The 16,328-nt window shown below is 44.3% G+C and overlaps 1 protein-coding gene across 4 annotated transcripts in view; it reads left to right on the forward strand.

Moving 5' to 3' along the window:
* Nucleotides 1-8,216, forward strand: part of LOC146182211 (uncharacterized) — a 113,168-nt gene extending 104,952 nt beyond the window's left edge. For all 4 annotated transcript variants that reach the window (XM_084577249.1, XM_084577252.1, XM_084577251.1 and 1 more), the window contains one exon: nt 5,715-8,216. In XM_084577249.1, the coding sequence (XP_084433375.1) occupies nt 5,715-7,309 (1,595 nt within the window). In that variant the 3' untranslated portion in view covers nt 7,310-8,216. The remainder of the gene's footprint in view (nt 1-5,714) is intronic.
* The last annotated feature ends 8,112 nt before the right edge of the window (nt 8,217-16,328 follow it).

Below are 16,328 nucleotides of genomic sequence, written 5' to 3' on the forward strand. Positions count from 1 at the left end.
TTAAGTCTGCACATAAGCAGACTTGAGTACATGCTTGCAATTTTTCGGCTTATTTTGTTTATCGGGCTCCCACCTGAGCAAATCTAGGCTGAGTCCTCCCTTACGGACCACCTTTGCCTCCGAGCTTCAGCCTTTCGCCCAGTCGATGAACAGATTGGGACAACAAGATAGGATTTATATCGAGGCAGCGAAGTGTTACGGAGAGCTGTTAGTCTACTTTGTGCTGTGACGACGAAAGTGTTCACTGCCTTTTAATCTACTTCTAATCAACTACAGCCGATCCTAGTGTAAAGCTTAACCCTTATTGCAACCGAATCCTGCACAATCCACCGTTGATCCGCTGCAAACCACTGTAGTTCAGCTGAATTCATCGTTTTTCACCATATTACAGTCTAAATCCAACTTGGTCTTGCACGATAAAGGCTTATTCCAACATAATCAACCATAAACCAAATGTATCCACTTTACTGCTTTTATTTTACCCTTATTTATTTATGTTTAATATCCTCAGGGCCCGGGTCGGGCGCTACAGAGGGGGGTGGTATACAAGACACAATTTTAGGAATAAGAGAAAAGCACAGGAAAATGTATAAGGATGCAAATCGAAAATTGATAAACAGCGCAGAATGATCTTTCGGGAACATCGTAATATGCAGTGAGTGCTGTCTTGAACAATTTTATATCTGTTATAAGTATGTACTAGCGCCTCGGGAAGGTTGTTCCAATCATTGATTGAGCGTGGGAGAAATTGACTTTAAAAAACTTTCGTGGGACATGCTGAGGATCAAATTTTATGATGATAGTCTACGCGAGGTGATGTGTGAGAGGGACGCTTGAAGGCAATGTTCGTGAAGTGTACTATGATAACATATTTTATGTAGCTGACATAGTCGTAGTATCTGACGTCTCAGTAAGAGAGCAGGGAGGTGTAAAGTGTTTCAAGTTAGTTTTGCTGGCGGTACGATGATAATTACTGAGTATGTAACGAACAGATTGTTTCTGAATGGCTTCAACTGAGGTTATAAAAAATTCAAGTTTGGGACGGATAAACGTTTTGTATAACTGAAGTTTAAGAAAATTGCGCTTTAAATAGCCTAACGAGTGACTGGCATTGTTAGTTATATAGTTAATGTGCGTTCCCATGATAGGTTAGAAGAGATAAAGATACTCAAATATTATTAGGCTGTTGCCTGATCCAGCGGAGAATTCTTTAGATGATAAGATGAAACCTGAGAATCAGTACATGACACATGCATTACCTATATTTTTCAGAGATAAGATTCATTAACCAGTCTTGGCACCATGCGGTTATTGAGTTAAGGTCCGATTGGAGGATGTCTTTATCGTGAAGAGCTATTTCGCGGTAAATGAACCAGTCATCTGCAAAGAGGCGAATGCATGATTGAAGTCTGTTAGGTATAAGACATTTAAATAGATAAGAAATAGTAAAGAAGCCAGAACGGAGCCTTGAAGCGCACCAGAATGAACAGGGATGCGATTTGAGTTTTCGTTAACCATTATATATTGGTAGCGATTAATAAGAAGACTTCTAAAGCATGTATTAACATTAGGATCTAGGTTTAGGTTCTTTAATTTGTAAAGCAGTAGACCGTGAGACACCTTGTCAAAAACCTTGGAGCAATCTAGAAATATACTGTCGACAATACCTCCTCGGTTGAGGATACTCGAAAGAAAATGGGTGAATTATGCCAGCTGCGTTTCACACGAGTAGTGGTTTCTGAAGCCATGTTGGGAATATGGTGGCCAGCAATTTGGGGCGATGTGACAATTTAAAACTTTTGAAAGGAATGCTAGGTAATGAAATGGGCGTATAGTTATTAACAACAGGTTTGTCACCTTTTTGTGCATGGAAATCACCTTCCCAGTCTCCAGTCGTCAGGAACCATGCCCGTGAATAAGGACTGCTCGAAGAGTTTTGTTAAAATGATGGAAGAGTAGCATTTAGTGCATTTAAGAAATTTTGAGTTGACATAATCAGGACCAGAGGCATAAGAAAGTCCAGGTTATTCTAAGTTTTCCCACGCCAGATGTATTAAATGTAACAAGAGGCATTGGTGAAGAAAAATAAGCGTCAAAATGGGGCTTTGGGACTTCTGCATGACTGGAGGTTCACACAGTGAAAAAATAATTGAATGCGCAGGCATACTGTTTGTCACACCATCGCTAGAGTTTATAGATAGATGGATTTATTGAAAGGAAAGGGCAGAGAGGTTGGCCGGAATAATTAAAATCTGGCCTGCTACTCTGCACTGGGGAAGGGGAAGGAGAGAGGAATGAAGATCATGATGGGCGACGATGTGGGAGAAGGCATATGAAATACATATGCAGACACAGTAGCTTGTTTTACAAGCGCGAAGAGTTTATAATCACACTATCGCTGTCGGGGACTCTCGTAGTTCGCCAGAACTGCTTAGGAGTAAAGTGTAGCAGATTGGGGAGGATGTGTTTAAAAAATAAGCGTTTGGATTTGTGTAAGGCGCGAGTAATATTTGCAAGGCAATAGGCATGCCAACGTTCTGACAAGTTAGGCGTTTTAGCTATGCGACAAACGCTTCTTTTTATCGAAAAGTCTATTAGGAGATTTGTTACACCCTGGTTATTTAGTGGTTCTAGTTACTCGTATAGGAACGTGCTTTTTTAATAAGTTCGGCTACATTTCTTTTGAAAGTATGTTATTTTACTTGTAAACTGCAACTCTAGAAATTTCGCATAAATACATCACAAAAATACGATAATTCTTAATTAATTGCTTCGTAACTTCCACGGCCATAATTTCTGAGAATGTTTAGTTCTTTACGAATACGTGAAACCGGAAAACACTATAAATTCAAGTAGTAAATGGTCGCTAAAGCCAGGAAAATTCTTATATTTGAAATTGATTCACAACAGCTTGTTAAGATAAGGTCAAGTATGTTCTCTGAATTGCTAGTGTACCTTATAGGTTGTGCGATCATCAGTTGAGAGAACAGAAAAGTTGAGCACAGATCTATAAATGATTTAGATTCGGAATAGGTACTACAATCGCTGGGATCGTCCGCCTCCTAAGAAATATTCGGACAATTACAATCACCTAGTATAAAAATATAACCAGGGCTCCGCATACAAATGAGATTAATTATGCCATGAATATTATTTGCTAAACCTGGATCTCTCGTCGGTGGTAAAATGCTCCAATTATGAGTTTTCTGCATTTCATGTTTAATATAACTGATACAGTTTCTAGATTGCTCATCACAGAAATTGAGTACGAGGTTAGTTTGTAGTCAACATCATTTAATACTCCACCACCTGATCTTTAATCTCTATCGTTGCAGTAATATTTGTAGCGTTTTTTACATTGCAAAATTTCGTGGTCTCGTATTTTGCTCGAAAACCATGTTTCTTTTAGCACTACTATGTTGGCAGCACATGAATCGAGAAAATTGCTCAACTCTTCGCGATCCTCCAGGATACTGCGTATGTTAGTTTACACAACAGAAAATTCAGTGCAAGTTCCACGACTCCTCTGTGACCACTAAGGTGAGGAGCTAGAGGGCTGGTTGACATTACCGGTAACCTCGCTGGACGATAGCGTACTATCAGTAACAGGCTTTATAGTGAAGGGAGGCTTGTTTAGAGACGATTCAATAATAGTTTTGGAAGCAGCTAGATGAAGAAACTTGCCGTTCAAAGGAAAGGTTAATAGCGCAAAAAGATACTCACAAATAGGCACAAATATACACACAGGACCGGCATTGTCCAGTGTATCTATTTGCGCCTATTTGTGAGTGTATTTTGTGCGCTATTAACCTTTCCTTTATGTGACTATGCACCAACTAGCCCAGAAATCAGTTTTAATTGACTTGCCATTCATATGGAGCCGCTTGTACTTCAGCTGGTATGACGAGCCGTGAGGTTTAGCAAAGTCCTGGAGTGCTTTCCTGTCAAGCCTTGTAGCGGGGCAGAAGTATTCACTGACTGAAATCTTACTATTTTTAAACGTGGCTCTATTGTACAGAATTAAATCTTTGGTTTTGGAGGAAACAAATTTAGCGATAACTGGCCTGCACAAATTCTCAGTGGCACGACCAAGACGATGCGCGCGATCAATAAGATCGGAGCGTAGGGAAGAAAAAAAGTACTTCAGACAGCAAGGAAATTAGTTTTTGCTCGACCTCAGTTGGCGCTTCTTGAGTTGATTCAAGGATGTCGTAAAAGATTGGATTCTTACGCCTCGATCTATCTTCGGCGTCATCCAGGTGCGCATTTAAGCTAGTGCATTCCTGCTAGATGGTTTCAGTGCTCATTTCTGCCGCTGCAAGTCTGTTTGTACAGGGTCGATAACAGACACCTTTCATTCCAGGCAAGTTAATCAGTTGACAACTTCTGTCAATTGATGAACTAAGTTATTCTGCTTTTTACCTATTGCACCAACAAACGCTTAAAGTTATTTTTAGCTGCTCTGAACAGGGACTGTTTTACAGTGTAAGTCGCAAAGAAGCTTTGATATTTCGCATATATCCACGGCATGTGTACTAGCCCTTCTGTAAGGACCAGGATTTTGTTCAACGTCGCTTGTAACTAACAGCAACCTTCTAACGATATTAATGCACTCAGATATCACAAAAAAGATCATAATCAATAAATGTAACGTAATGTACTTCTTGTTCACTGTAACTTGCTCTTATATTCGCTTGCAGAATCTGGCCAATAGTTAATTACAAGTGAGATCAAAGAAGTATAACGAAATCGCTTCATGTTATCATTGGTGCCTAAAACCATTTAACAAAATGGGTCAGCACGAACAGCACGTGTTAATTTCTTCGTGAACGTTGAAAAATGGCAACAAAAAGCATATAGAAAAAAGACGAGACAAATTATGTTGGGTAGAACACAATAAAAATTTTGTTGGACCTGTGAATATTGTACTCAACTGGGGTTTGAATGTCTATCTAAAATCAGTAGATTCAAAAGGTGGTCAATAGTCCTGCAATTGAGTTCCAAAACCCATTTTTTAAGGGATAGACCAGAATCACCGCTAATCAACCGCAATACACATTAATATTCCCTATTCCTAATTAATGGTACATAATCTCTCTTAATCCGCCAGAGTCTACCTTTAATTCAAGGCGATCCACCTGATTCTAACATAATCTACCCTATTGAAACACTCCAATGTAGTCCGCTGAAATTCACCCGGTTAGGCGTTACGTGCTGGTCGCTTTTATCGGTGGACGCCTTTCAGCCACGGAATACCTATCGTATGCTTCGTATGAATGATTCCGCTTTAAAAAATAGGGAGAGTAAAAGAAATGGGCACCCTGAACTTGTTTTACAGCGAAGCAGTCTGTGGCTCGTTTTTGACGAGAGCTTCGTCGTTGCTATCGCATTCTACTCGACCATTCACGTGACGTTGTGAGAAGCTGCGTGATCGTGGTGTCATCAGTCACGTGAGTGGTTACGACACCGACATCGAGGAGCCGTCAGAGAACGCTTCGCACGGGTGTTGTTAGAGTTTGTTCATTTCATTGCAAAAGCATGACTCGGAAATCAAAATCATGGAGGCATTTCTTTTTCTTCCTTTTCTCGCTTTTTTTCTTTTCTTTTTTTTTTTTTTTTGCAAATTTGAGAACCACACTCCAGCACATCGTAACTAATTGTGAGACTTACGGCGTTTCATAAAAATGAAAAAATGAATTTTACATTTTATGCAGATGCTGGAGACACGTGGGAAACAACGACTATCGACGTTGGAATATCTCCCGCCAAGGAAGATGCCAGTGACAGCATCTCGGGTAAAAGTGGCATCGACTCGGCGGGCACTGAGGAGATACCCGTGACAAATAGTGCCGAGCGATCATCTGAGAAGCCAGAGCAAACGACCCATTTTTCTGAGGTCGCAACACAGACGCATTCACCTCAGACCACTAACCTTCCCGTGTCATCATCATCTGCAACACCTAAGACTTCGTCTTCTGCAGCTTCTCCACAAACTTCGCCTCAAACAACAACGACAACAACAACAGCCAGTGCTGGAATCACAGTTTTCCACACAAGCCCGGTCACCTCGTTCTTAACGCATTCCGCTGTTGCCACAAGTGCGTCTTCACTTCCATCGCCCAAGCCTAGTGTGGCAACGACTTCCGGTACAAAGAGCTCGACTTTCTACTGGCTAAAGACTGTATCGCCTACCACCGAGCTTCCTACCGTGACTCGACGCCAGTCTAGCGATGCGCCAAGGCCGTTGGCAACGACCGCAGGAAAAACGTTTCAGCCGACATCCACCAGTCCCGTTTCCACGTTTACCAGGCAAAGAACATCTTTGGAGGCAGCGTCGAGCACGCTAGCATCAGTGGCGAGGGAACCTAATGTGACGGAATTCGCTTGGGCTCGCTTTACCACCATAACCAGCGCTTACCCGAGCGTTGAAGGAAATACGGTGGGCCCGGAAGTTCCCCCGACTAAGGTCACTACCAGCAGGCCGAGTACTGCATCATCGGCAGCAACCCAAGCCCCTACTCGACGTACCTTCACACGCAGTATGACGGAAGCCAGCAAGCGCACAAGCTCTCGGTTTCCCACCACTGCTTCCATTATCCCGGCACAACGCATCACGACGGCGACAGAGACGAATGGGTACGGTCGCACGACGTCGACGTGGAAGACTTCGACAGGTCTTCCAACAAAGGCACCCGCAGTCACTACGTCGGGGAAAATGGAGTGGACCACAGCGGCACCCCTTACTAAGCCAACTAAGCCAAAGAAAAAGGCAACGGAAATGAACACAAAATTTCCCAAGTGGACTCTGAAACCGACAAAACAACAGAAACCTGCATCGACCAGTCCACCTCGTATTTCGTCTTCAAGCGCACTGCCGCATTCAAGCCGGCCTGTTTCCAGCCAGACAACCTCGACCCCGAGGCATTTGCACAGCAGCCAGCCATCATCGCGTGCCCCCAAATTTGTGCCAACAGAGAGCAACCATTTGAACTCGGATGTGAAGATGTCGAAGCCTTCGTTTAATTCCGGAACTAGATCTAAGAACGATGAAGACAACGAAATCATGCAGAGAGACGGTGCGGGCATAGCCCCGCATCAGGAGAAGCACTCGGCGGCCGCGTCAATTGGCGGCGGCTCGTCATGGAGCCTCCCCTCTCTGCTCATTGCAGCCGGGGTCATACTTGTAGTCATGGTCGCAGCGACAGCCCTGTATAGATGGCGTCGAAGATATCGGGGTAATGCGGACGACTCCGAAATGAAACCTCTGTCCAAATACGTAGATGGTGACCCCGGTGAGGTTTCCTCCTGAAAACTCAAGCAGGGCCCCATACAGGATTAATTTTGCAGGGTCTGATTTGCCGTATGCATGGATTTTGTAAGAACGACATTGACAGGCGTGTTCGACGGTTTGTGAAAGGAAGGCATTGCCGACTTGTAAGCACAGCTTGCACATCAGCTAGTGTTTCTCTTCGGCACAGAAGTCTATCAGCTCAGTACCAAGTACTTTGATCCGGATAGCTTCTATTCTTTACCTGTGTCGGTTCCTTCTGCTCTGTTCGTCCTTAAAAATCGTCACCGGAATTTCCGTCATAGGGTACAAGCCATAAAAAAGCGAATAAGGAAGGGAATGAATAATTATTCCAATTTTTGGGTGATCAAGAAACTAAATGGTCGCCTAGTCAATAAGCTTGCTAGGGTTCGACTTTGATAAGTGTTTTAATTTACCACAGCCTCATATACACATTAATAATGCTTCTTCTCATATATCACTTCGGTTTCTCGGTGCGACTGTAGCCATGAGGCATATTTACATAACAGGAAACAATTTGCCTAAAAATATTTTAGACTTTATGAAGTCGTTGTGCTATAGGCGTGGCAGCAAATTCTCCTTCATCCATTTCTCCTTTGTGCCCTTCCTTAGCGCAGTTATCTGGAACATTAGAGTCACAAGAGGTGGATAAGAGGCATCGCTTTTTATTTTGGCATTGCGTTGTGTCTTCAATGAGGTACAGGTCCCGATCAAGCAGCGGAATACGAGCACTGACTGAATTTATTCATTCTTTCGGTGCAATATTGAACTTATTGAACTCACCGCAGTTGCTGACATCGCCGCTGGCGCTGAAATGTGGCTCCTGCGTTCTCCTCTCAAGTCATGTTCTATATGGCTTGAACAATCGTGTTTTTATTTCGATAATAAAAATGACAAGTTGATGAAATGTTGCTGTTTTCTTTTTCCTGGCAAGTGTTTATGCAGCTTAGCACAGTAACTTGTTCATTGTTTTAGAACGGTAAACAAGTTGAAATTAGGAGATGTTCATTTGTTGCTCGTAATAAAGACTCATCTACTTCAAACAAAACGTAGAAGTAGCACAGAAGCAAAGATTCACCTTGCTTCTCTTTAAGGTAGCCCGCTTTATTAAAGCTCTTGAAATTTGGACAAACACTGCTAGTATGCACAGCTGTCAACAAGAACCGCGCAGTGCTGGTCGTTTCTTCTTCTTCTTCTCCCTCGTTATAATGGCACACACCCACAGTGAGGGATTGGCCATAATTTGTTGTAGGTGACATAATATAATTGATAATGTCGATTTGACTGTATGATAGATAACCTAATATTTAGGAGTTAGTGTTGCTGAAATAATTTGAAATTTTGAGGTGATAGTAATAGAAAGCAATGAAAAAAGGAATAAAATTGTAAAATAATAAAAATATTAATAAAAATAATTTCAAAACCTAGCAGGCAATTTCATACCCTTTTTTTTTTCTTTTCTGTGGCCGTCGTATATAGATCGTGTCAGCGCCAGTAGCATTTTCTAGTTGAGACCTTGGATCGAACAGAAAGAGTCGGTAATGAATATCACTACTTGCGAATGTAATCTCTGGAGATCCTGTCATTTGTCAGAAATAGACGTTTAAAATGTCGTCATTCAGTTACGCTATGTTCACTAGTGGTGGGACACAGATGGCGTTTGTTTCTTGTTGTACAGGAAAGCTGGGCACATACAGAGTCTCTTACTCTTAGTGTGAACACGCAAGTGTGTGATCGCTTTCATTGAACCGCCATTGCAGTGTGCATGGCTGTCCATCGAAGCAAAGCAAAGTGGCCCAGGTATAGAGAGACCTGAAAATGGTGCTTTGCTTCAATGCACGCCCGGCCAACACGCAAGGGCGCTCCAAAGAGAGCATGCCACGAGCTCACTTGCACGTGACAAGTGGGCGGCGATTACGCATACGAGGAACACTTAGAAACCGACTTCACAGTAGCACGTCAAGCATTGGAAACTAATCGTATACCTTTATTTGACTACCCAAAATTAAAAAGAAAAAAAGAAACACGCTATTTGTAAGGGGCAAAACGAGCTGTAGGAGGTTGGTACACAGCAAAATGAAACCATGCAAACAAGGGTTGGGAAGGAGCCCGAGTCAGATAGGCAACGTTTCGACACATGAACTTGTATGAAGACATGTCCACTTGCCGAAACATTGACTTAGGCTCCCCTTGGACCCTTGTTCGATTTTCTTGCGCATTGAATTAGGGCATCCGACGGCTAGAAGTTTGAAGAACTAATCTCGACAATGACTAAGATTAACCGTAATGTTGTTGTTCCGACGCTCAGGAAATAAATAGCCACATTCAGGTTTGCTGCTTTCCCTTCGGTTACTGGTGTGTTGCACACGTGAAATACATTGGTAAGTATGAAACAAAAAAAAAATCCATGTAGAGGAAACGAAAAGAAGATGCACAAGGGAACGAAACATGTCGCTAGTGCCGGCGTGGTGATGCGATCGGCCCGTCAAAGGGCACTGGTGAGACTCGGACTCGGTTGATGACATCAAGGTCGCGTTTTAAAGCGTTCCTAAATGCGTAACAGAGAGAAAAGAAGATTAGTGACCATTAACTATCCAGATGACACAAATACGACGGCCAGAAAGTAGCGACGGGATGAGCAGATTTAACGGGCGGTAAGTATTGTACAGTCGTAGAATACCTAGCCTCGCAGCTGTCGCAGTAATTAAGGGTTCGACATTTGAAGTCGTTGGGTATTACGTTTCATGTGTTCATCATAAACAGCCTAACAACCCCCCCCCCTCCCCCCCCCTTTTTTTTTTGCTTGTGTGCAGAAATTAGTCTTTTTAAAAAACCCTTTTGCTTATTGGATAAAAAAAAAAAAGAATAGGGCAGAACATGAAAGCCTGGCAGCTTAGCACATGAATAAACCGTTCACCGAGACGGTGCTGGTCGTGACGCCCGCCCCGTGAGAGACTCATTTAAGGGAGCAATTGCGAGATATGTTCAAGTAATAAACGTGTGAATCCTGCACGTGACTAGCTCCCGTACATTGAATCTTTGAAAGCAATACAGTAAATATTATTAGCCATTACATAATGCAGCTAATGGTTTTCGTGTAAATATTGTTCCTGCTTGGTCCTCACCAATGGTCTGCAGTATGTATGCAAATAAATAAATTGTATATTTTTATTTATTGCATAAATGTACAACAGCGTCAAAAGAGGAGATAGCCCAATGGTCTCATACAGTGGACGATGAAGCTGATCTTGTCTCTTCCTGAGCTCAAAACCAACTGACGGATAGTTTACTGCGTTTTTTTTTTTTAATGCGAAAACATTACTTTGTTATGTTCACAGATTTCTATCCGCAGACTGTGTCCGCAGAACGTGTCCGCAAAATCGTGTCCGCAGCAGTTGCGAGTAAATGAGATGCGGTAGAGTTTAATGAATGGTGTCAATCGATAGAGGGTGACGTAACGTTATGTTCGAAAAAATAATTAGGCCGATAAGTTAATTAGGTAATTATTAGAATAACTGGTCCACAAAGAAAGGAAAAACGCAGTACCTGTCACATTTGTTCTGTGGACACCTGAACCGCGCCGTAAGAGAAGGAAGGAAGGTGGGAGTGAAAATGGAAAGAGAGAAAGGGTTCCGTAATGGACATGCCATCAAGGATGTGACGTCACGCAACCGGAAGTAGAGCCGAAAAAGGGCATACGAAGGGATTGGCGCGCAGTTGAAAGTGGTAAAGAATAAAATGGGCAAACAAGAAGTGAATTAAGCAACTGGAAGCAACCAGAAGCAACCAACAGCAGCATCCGTGCTTTCGCATTACTCCAAGGCAGATTCTGCAGTGCTCTTTAATTTTTTAGTGATGGTTTGAAGGAGGCTTCACAGCCACCACCGCAAAACCCAAACACCCAAGAGCGCTTGCAGAGATTTTTTGGTGTTAAAAGCAACATCGACCATCTTTCATCCGCTGCAGGACAAACTCTTCTCCAATCGATCTCCAATTAATAATTTTCTGCATCAGCCGCGAAGGACTCTCCCCTGCATAACTGAGCCTCAGTCATCCCCTGTTACTATTGAATCTCTCGAAATCCATTCCTTAGCTCACTCTCAATTTTGCCGATACATCGTAAACAAGAACAAGAAAAAATCACCGTGAGATTTACGTTAGATTCACAAGCTATAGAGTCGGGATGCCAAGCAATGAAATCACTCTAGTGTCACTTTATTTTCAGTGCTTGCAAACGAGGCTCTTGGAACCACGAATCACTGGACATCGGCATCCTCTCGAGTCCCCATCAAAGCAGCGCGATCTGCTTCGATGCGTCGACCACCCAGGCGTGATGGCGCTCCTAGATTGGCCCCTGTAGCTGCTCTCGAGGTCCGAGTAAATAATTACAGGAGTTGCTGATGAACTGCTTCGAAACAAACGGTAGACGCAGTCTTGCGTAAGTTCCGCCGCACTCAGCATGCTGAAAAACAAAGGACCTGAAGGGAAGATGAATTTAAGCAGAAGGGAGAAGTCTTGCCGAGTGCCGCGCCGGCCATGTTGTATCAAACTGAACTTTCGTTAGCCGCGGCCATTAAGTTTAAACTGATTCAGTGTACAGTGAAAGAAGTCTGAGCCACAAATATAAAACGAAAACAAACAAACAAAAAAACAAAAAAACGCTGATCAGCCCGTGATTCATCTAGATTAACCCGTAGCATGCGTGTTATTCAAAGTTCTGCTCCATGCATACTCAATGAAAACCACACAAAAGGCTGCATTCATGCACACTGTTTATTACTCCACTTGTAAGCACTCGTGCTAGGAGTAGTGACGCAGCACATGCAACACAGGATCTTCGCTTGCTATTCGCGTCTTGGCTCAACATTTCTTTTCTTTTCTTTTTGCTATATAACTGTGTCTTGTGTTCTAGGTGGCGTATGTATAGCAACGAAGATGCTATTGCGTTGACAGCAGTGTATATGTATACATTTTATAGATATAATGGCAGACATTGTATACATGTGATTCCTCTATGCTTTCCATGGTTTATCAGACTCTTGGGTTTTTGCATATGTACACGGGGGTGTTAAAGCTAAATCTAGGCAAGGGCTAAAAATAAATTATTAGATGACGGCAGGGAAATAAGTCACATATTGCTGCCAGGCACCTCGTACTACACACTTTTGTTGTTTTGCAATCACACAACGAGTTAATTTTTTAAATGAAAATAACTAAATATTGTCTTTAGACAACACACGAGATTTGTAGAGTGGGAAAGCTCCTCCCAAGAATCAGCTATCACACTGGCCATCGCGGATCCCCCACCAAAACTATTCTAAGCGACTCAAAAAGCCCCGTTCAAAATTTTGCCAAAAATTCTGTAAGCGCACTCGCGGTGCGAATTCTGCGCAACCGATCTCTCAATCACAACATCGATCTCGTATGGGTTCCGGCTCATGCGGGTAACTCCGGAAACGAAGGGGTCGACGTCTAGCCCGAGTATTAACCAACCGGGAGACTGGAGATGTATCGGGAACGGACGCGCCTGTCGAGGCGCCGCGCACATGCGCGGAGATAAACTTTAAATCGCGAGCTAAGATGCACGTACCCCGCCCCTCACCCCGATCTGGACCGGGCGCAAGCCACGACATTCAGACACCTACAAACAAAGGCCATTCTTAGCCCCTACCGATTATCGTTAATTACGAACGGAGAGTTCAACCCTGCATGCCAGCACTGCGGTGACGGGACGCAGGCCACTCAAGACCATATACTGTGGAAATGCGCCAGCAATCTCCCTCCAAAGACACTCTTGCCAGCTCCGTCAGCGGAGGAATGGGACAAGCTGTTGGCCAGCCCAAGAAAAATTACTCAACTGGCCCTCGTCACGCGAGCTTAAGAGGTCGCCCCTGACTGGAGGCCACCCTAGACTCGCCCCAGCCCGAAATAATTCCTTTCATTTTGTGGCAATAAAAGTTGTTACCACCACCACGATATTGCTGCTCTAAGCCTTGCTTTTATATCAAACCAAAACAGCTACGGTCATGACTCGACGGTTGGCCGATATGTTGGCGAGCCTGGAACTTGCGCCTTCACGCGTTCGATATGGCTGGCGCAACCTACCGATCTAACAATCGACTGATCGTCCATGCGCCTCTCCGAGTGCCTGCCTGCTGGCCTGCGACGTTTCCCATATTTGTTAGTTTCTTTAATTCAGTTCAGTTCAGTCGTTCAGTCGTGTCCGGCTCTTCGTGACTCTATGGTCCATAACAATCGCCACGCTTTCCCGTCGCTCACTATCTTCCTAACATCCCATAACTTCATTTACAGCGCCTCGAGGATGCCATCTAACCATCGCGTTCGCTGCCTACCCCTTCTCCGGTGACCCTCAGCCTTTCTCAACATCAAATCTTTCTCCAGCGACTCCTCTCTTCTCATCAGATGACCAAAGTAGCTAAGCTTTAACTTTCGAATTTGACCCTCCAATGAGCAGTCAGGGTTTATGGTCGACAATATCGACTGAGTTGACCTGGCCGTCCAAGGAACTCTCAAGAGTTTCCGCCAGCACCACAATTCAAACGCGTCAATTTTTCGGCGGTCTACCGTTTTCACAGACCAACTCTCGCATCCATACATCACAACTGGAAAGACCATAGCACGAGTTATACGGATCTTGGTTGGCAGACTAATGTCTCTGCTCTTTACTAGGCGGTCAAGGCTAACCATTGCTCTCTTTCCCAGAAGCAGGCGTCTCCTAATTTCATGGCTGCAGTTAATTACTTAATGCTTATTTGAGGTATGGTTCTGTTGAGAACTCCCTCGTATTGTCTAGTAAACTCTTGTAACGCATGTTATGTGCATTTCCTCTAGGACCATACTCAAGCATCATCTGGCTGAAAGGCGTACAACATACCGCGCATTCTTTCCTTTGCTTACCGGACTGGCACGAAAGACGGATGGCAATACGACCAGCTTTCATAATGTGCCGCTGCGCGGCAGCAAAGGACCAGACCGCCCCGCAAAAGAAGAGAAGGTGAAGGTTTGCAGGCGTGGCGTGCGGCGCTACCATCGTGATCGCCACATCGTCGGCAATAATGAAAAGGCCGTGACTAATGGTTGTTCGGAACGGTTCCCCCACCCTTCTTCTAGTTGGCTCTCCTGCTGTGCCGCTACTGGGCGCCTCGGTTGTTTGATTGCAACTCTTTCCTCCACCCTACCTCACATCCTCCGTCAACTCCCTCTCCTACTCCGACGCGTGCTCGTGATGTCCGTGGCAGAGCGGAAAAGCAGCCAGGTTGATAACTGTCTAGTGCGCGGGATGATTGTTGCCAGAACACGTTCCGGAACTGCAGACCCAATCTTGTCCCCTCCGTGTACAGCTGTTCATTCCCGGTTTCGTAACTTGCGGGGCAGGCGGACGGGAAAAGGTGTTTTTCCTTTCTGGATAGCACAGTATATTTTTATATTCAGGAATTCAGTCCCTTCGGGAAGTGGAAGAGAAATTTTGAGGAAGAGGCGAAGGGCTCTAAGTTGGTCTGGCACGTCGCGCGCTGGTTGAAAGAACAGCTCCTTGTAAGAGGTGGAAGGGATGACGTGCTTTTGTGTAGCGGCACGTTATCGAAAATTTGGGAGAGACTGGTCCCTTCGACCAATAAACCACTGAAACCACTGTAGGCACTTTGACCCTTCGGTCCCTTCGACCACAGTACAACCAATTTTCTTGCGGTTATCCTGCATCACATCTGAACAATGATGACGCTTGTTTCGAAGAGGAAACAATAAATTTATCAAGAAGAAAGTAAAAGAAGCGTTTCTGTAATACCAAAAAAGCGTCCTGCAAGTTAAAATATTCCTACCTGCAAACTTCACGTACTTCCTTGCTGCTAAGTTTATTTCCTGCTTAATGGCAAAAAGAAACGGAAAATAGAGTTTTTTCTAAGCTATATGAATACTGAGCATGCTGCGCTGCACAAGTTCGGCCCGAAGTGATTTTTTATGCGAAATGATAAGAGTTTGACGCAGAGAAATCTAACTGGGCGATGAAACCGTATTACGTGTCAGAGTCAAGCTTATTACAAGCATCCTCACTGACCATTTTCATATTGCCGAGTTGAAGACGCCACGGCTGCTAACGCAGATACTACTGCTGCTATGTCACTCCTTACGAGCAAAGATGGTCACGTGCGCAGATTTGATGACAGTGCACTAGAAGGTATTCTCCGTAAACTATACTAGCATGTCCTCGACCTCCTGGTCAATACCTCCAACTAGGGCCTACTTGGCTAGGGGATGGTGAACACCTTTATTGAACTGCGAGAGGCACGCTTGATGTACAGTCGAGCGCGATTTGAAGGTAATCGCGCGAGCGTCGACCGGGAACATGAACAGCGCCATGGCCCATAATTCTCTGCCGAGGCGAGGGAGGTATTAGACCAGCTTCCCTCACTCTTTTTGCTGTTCCTTCAGCAGCCGTCACTCCTGCATGGACGTCACTTTCTTTTTTTTTTTTCTTTTGGTTCTGCGAACAGGCAGTGACCGTTGTGCGCACGACGTATTCTCCGGTATTATCTGAAATTGGACTCTTTATCGCAACAAATAGAAAGCTTAAAATAGAGAGAAAGGGCGGTGAGTTTGTCGCGGGGGTGATGGTTGTTGTATGGAACAGCGAACGAGGGAGAGAAGAGTGCGAAATGATAATTTTTCTTGTTCCAAACCCGGCCGCCGGGTGCCTGCAGTGCTAGGCTGGTCGACGCTCGTGCGATAGCATTCAAATCGTGCTAGACTGTACACAAGACTGTCTAAAACACTGTTGGGTCGCCGTCTCCTTGCCCGACTACACATCCACCATTCATTACATTCAGAAGAGCGTGTACATATCCCAACAGAGTGGAGATAGGCCTGGCACGTACGCCCTCTTCCGGCTAACATGACACGAGAGGATCATAGTGGAAGACGTGTCGCGCTGGCGGAAGCCTTGGCTCGCCACTACGAACACAAACATGGATTCTTCCGCGTAGACGCCTCTGGCCCGCACCAT

Source organism: Amblyomma maculatum, chromosome 8 (assembly GCF_055883805.1).
Source record: "Amblyomma maculatum isolate TAMU_Amacu chromosome 8, ASM5588380v1, whole genome shotgun sequence".
NCBI classification, from domain to species: Eukaryota; Metazoa; Arthropoda; class Arachnida; order Ixodida; family Ixodidae; genus Amblyomma; species Amblyomma maculatum.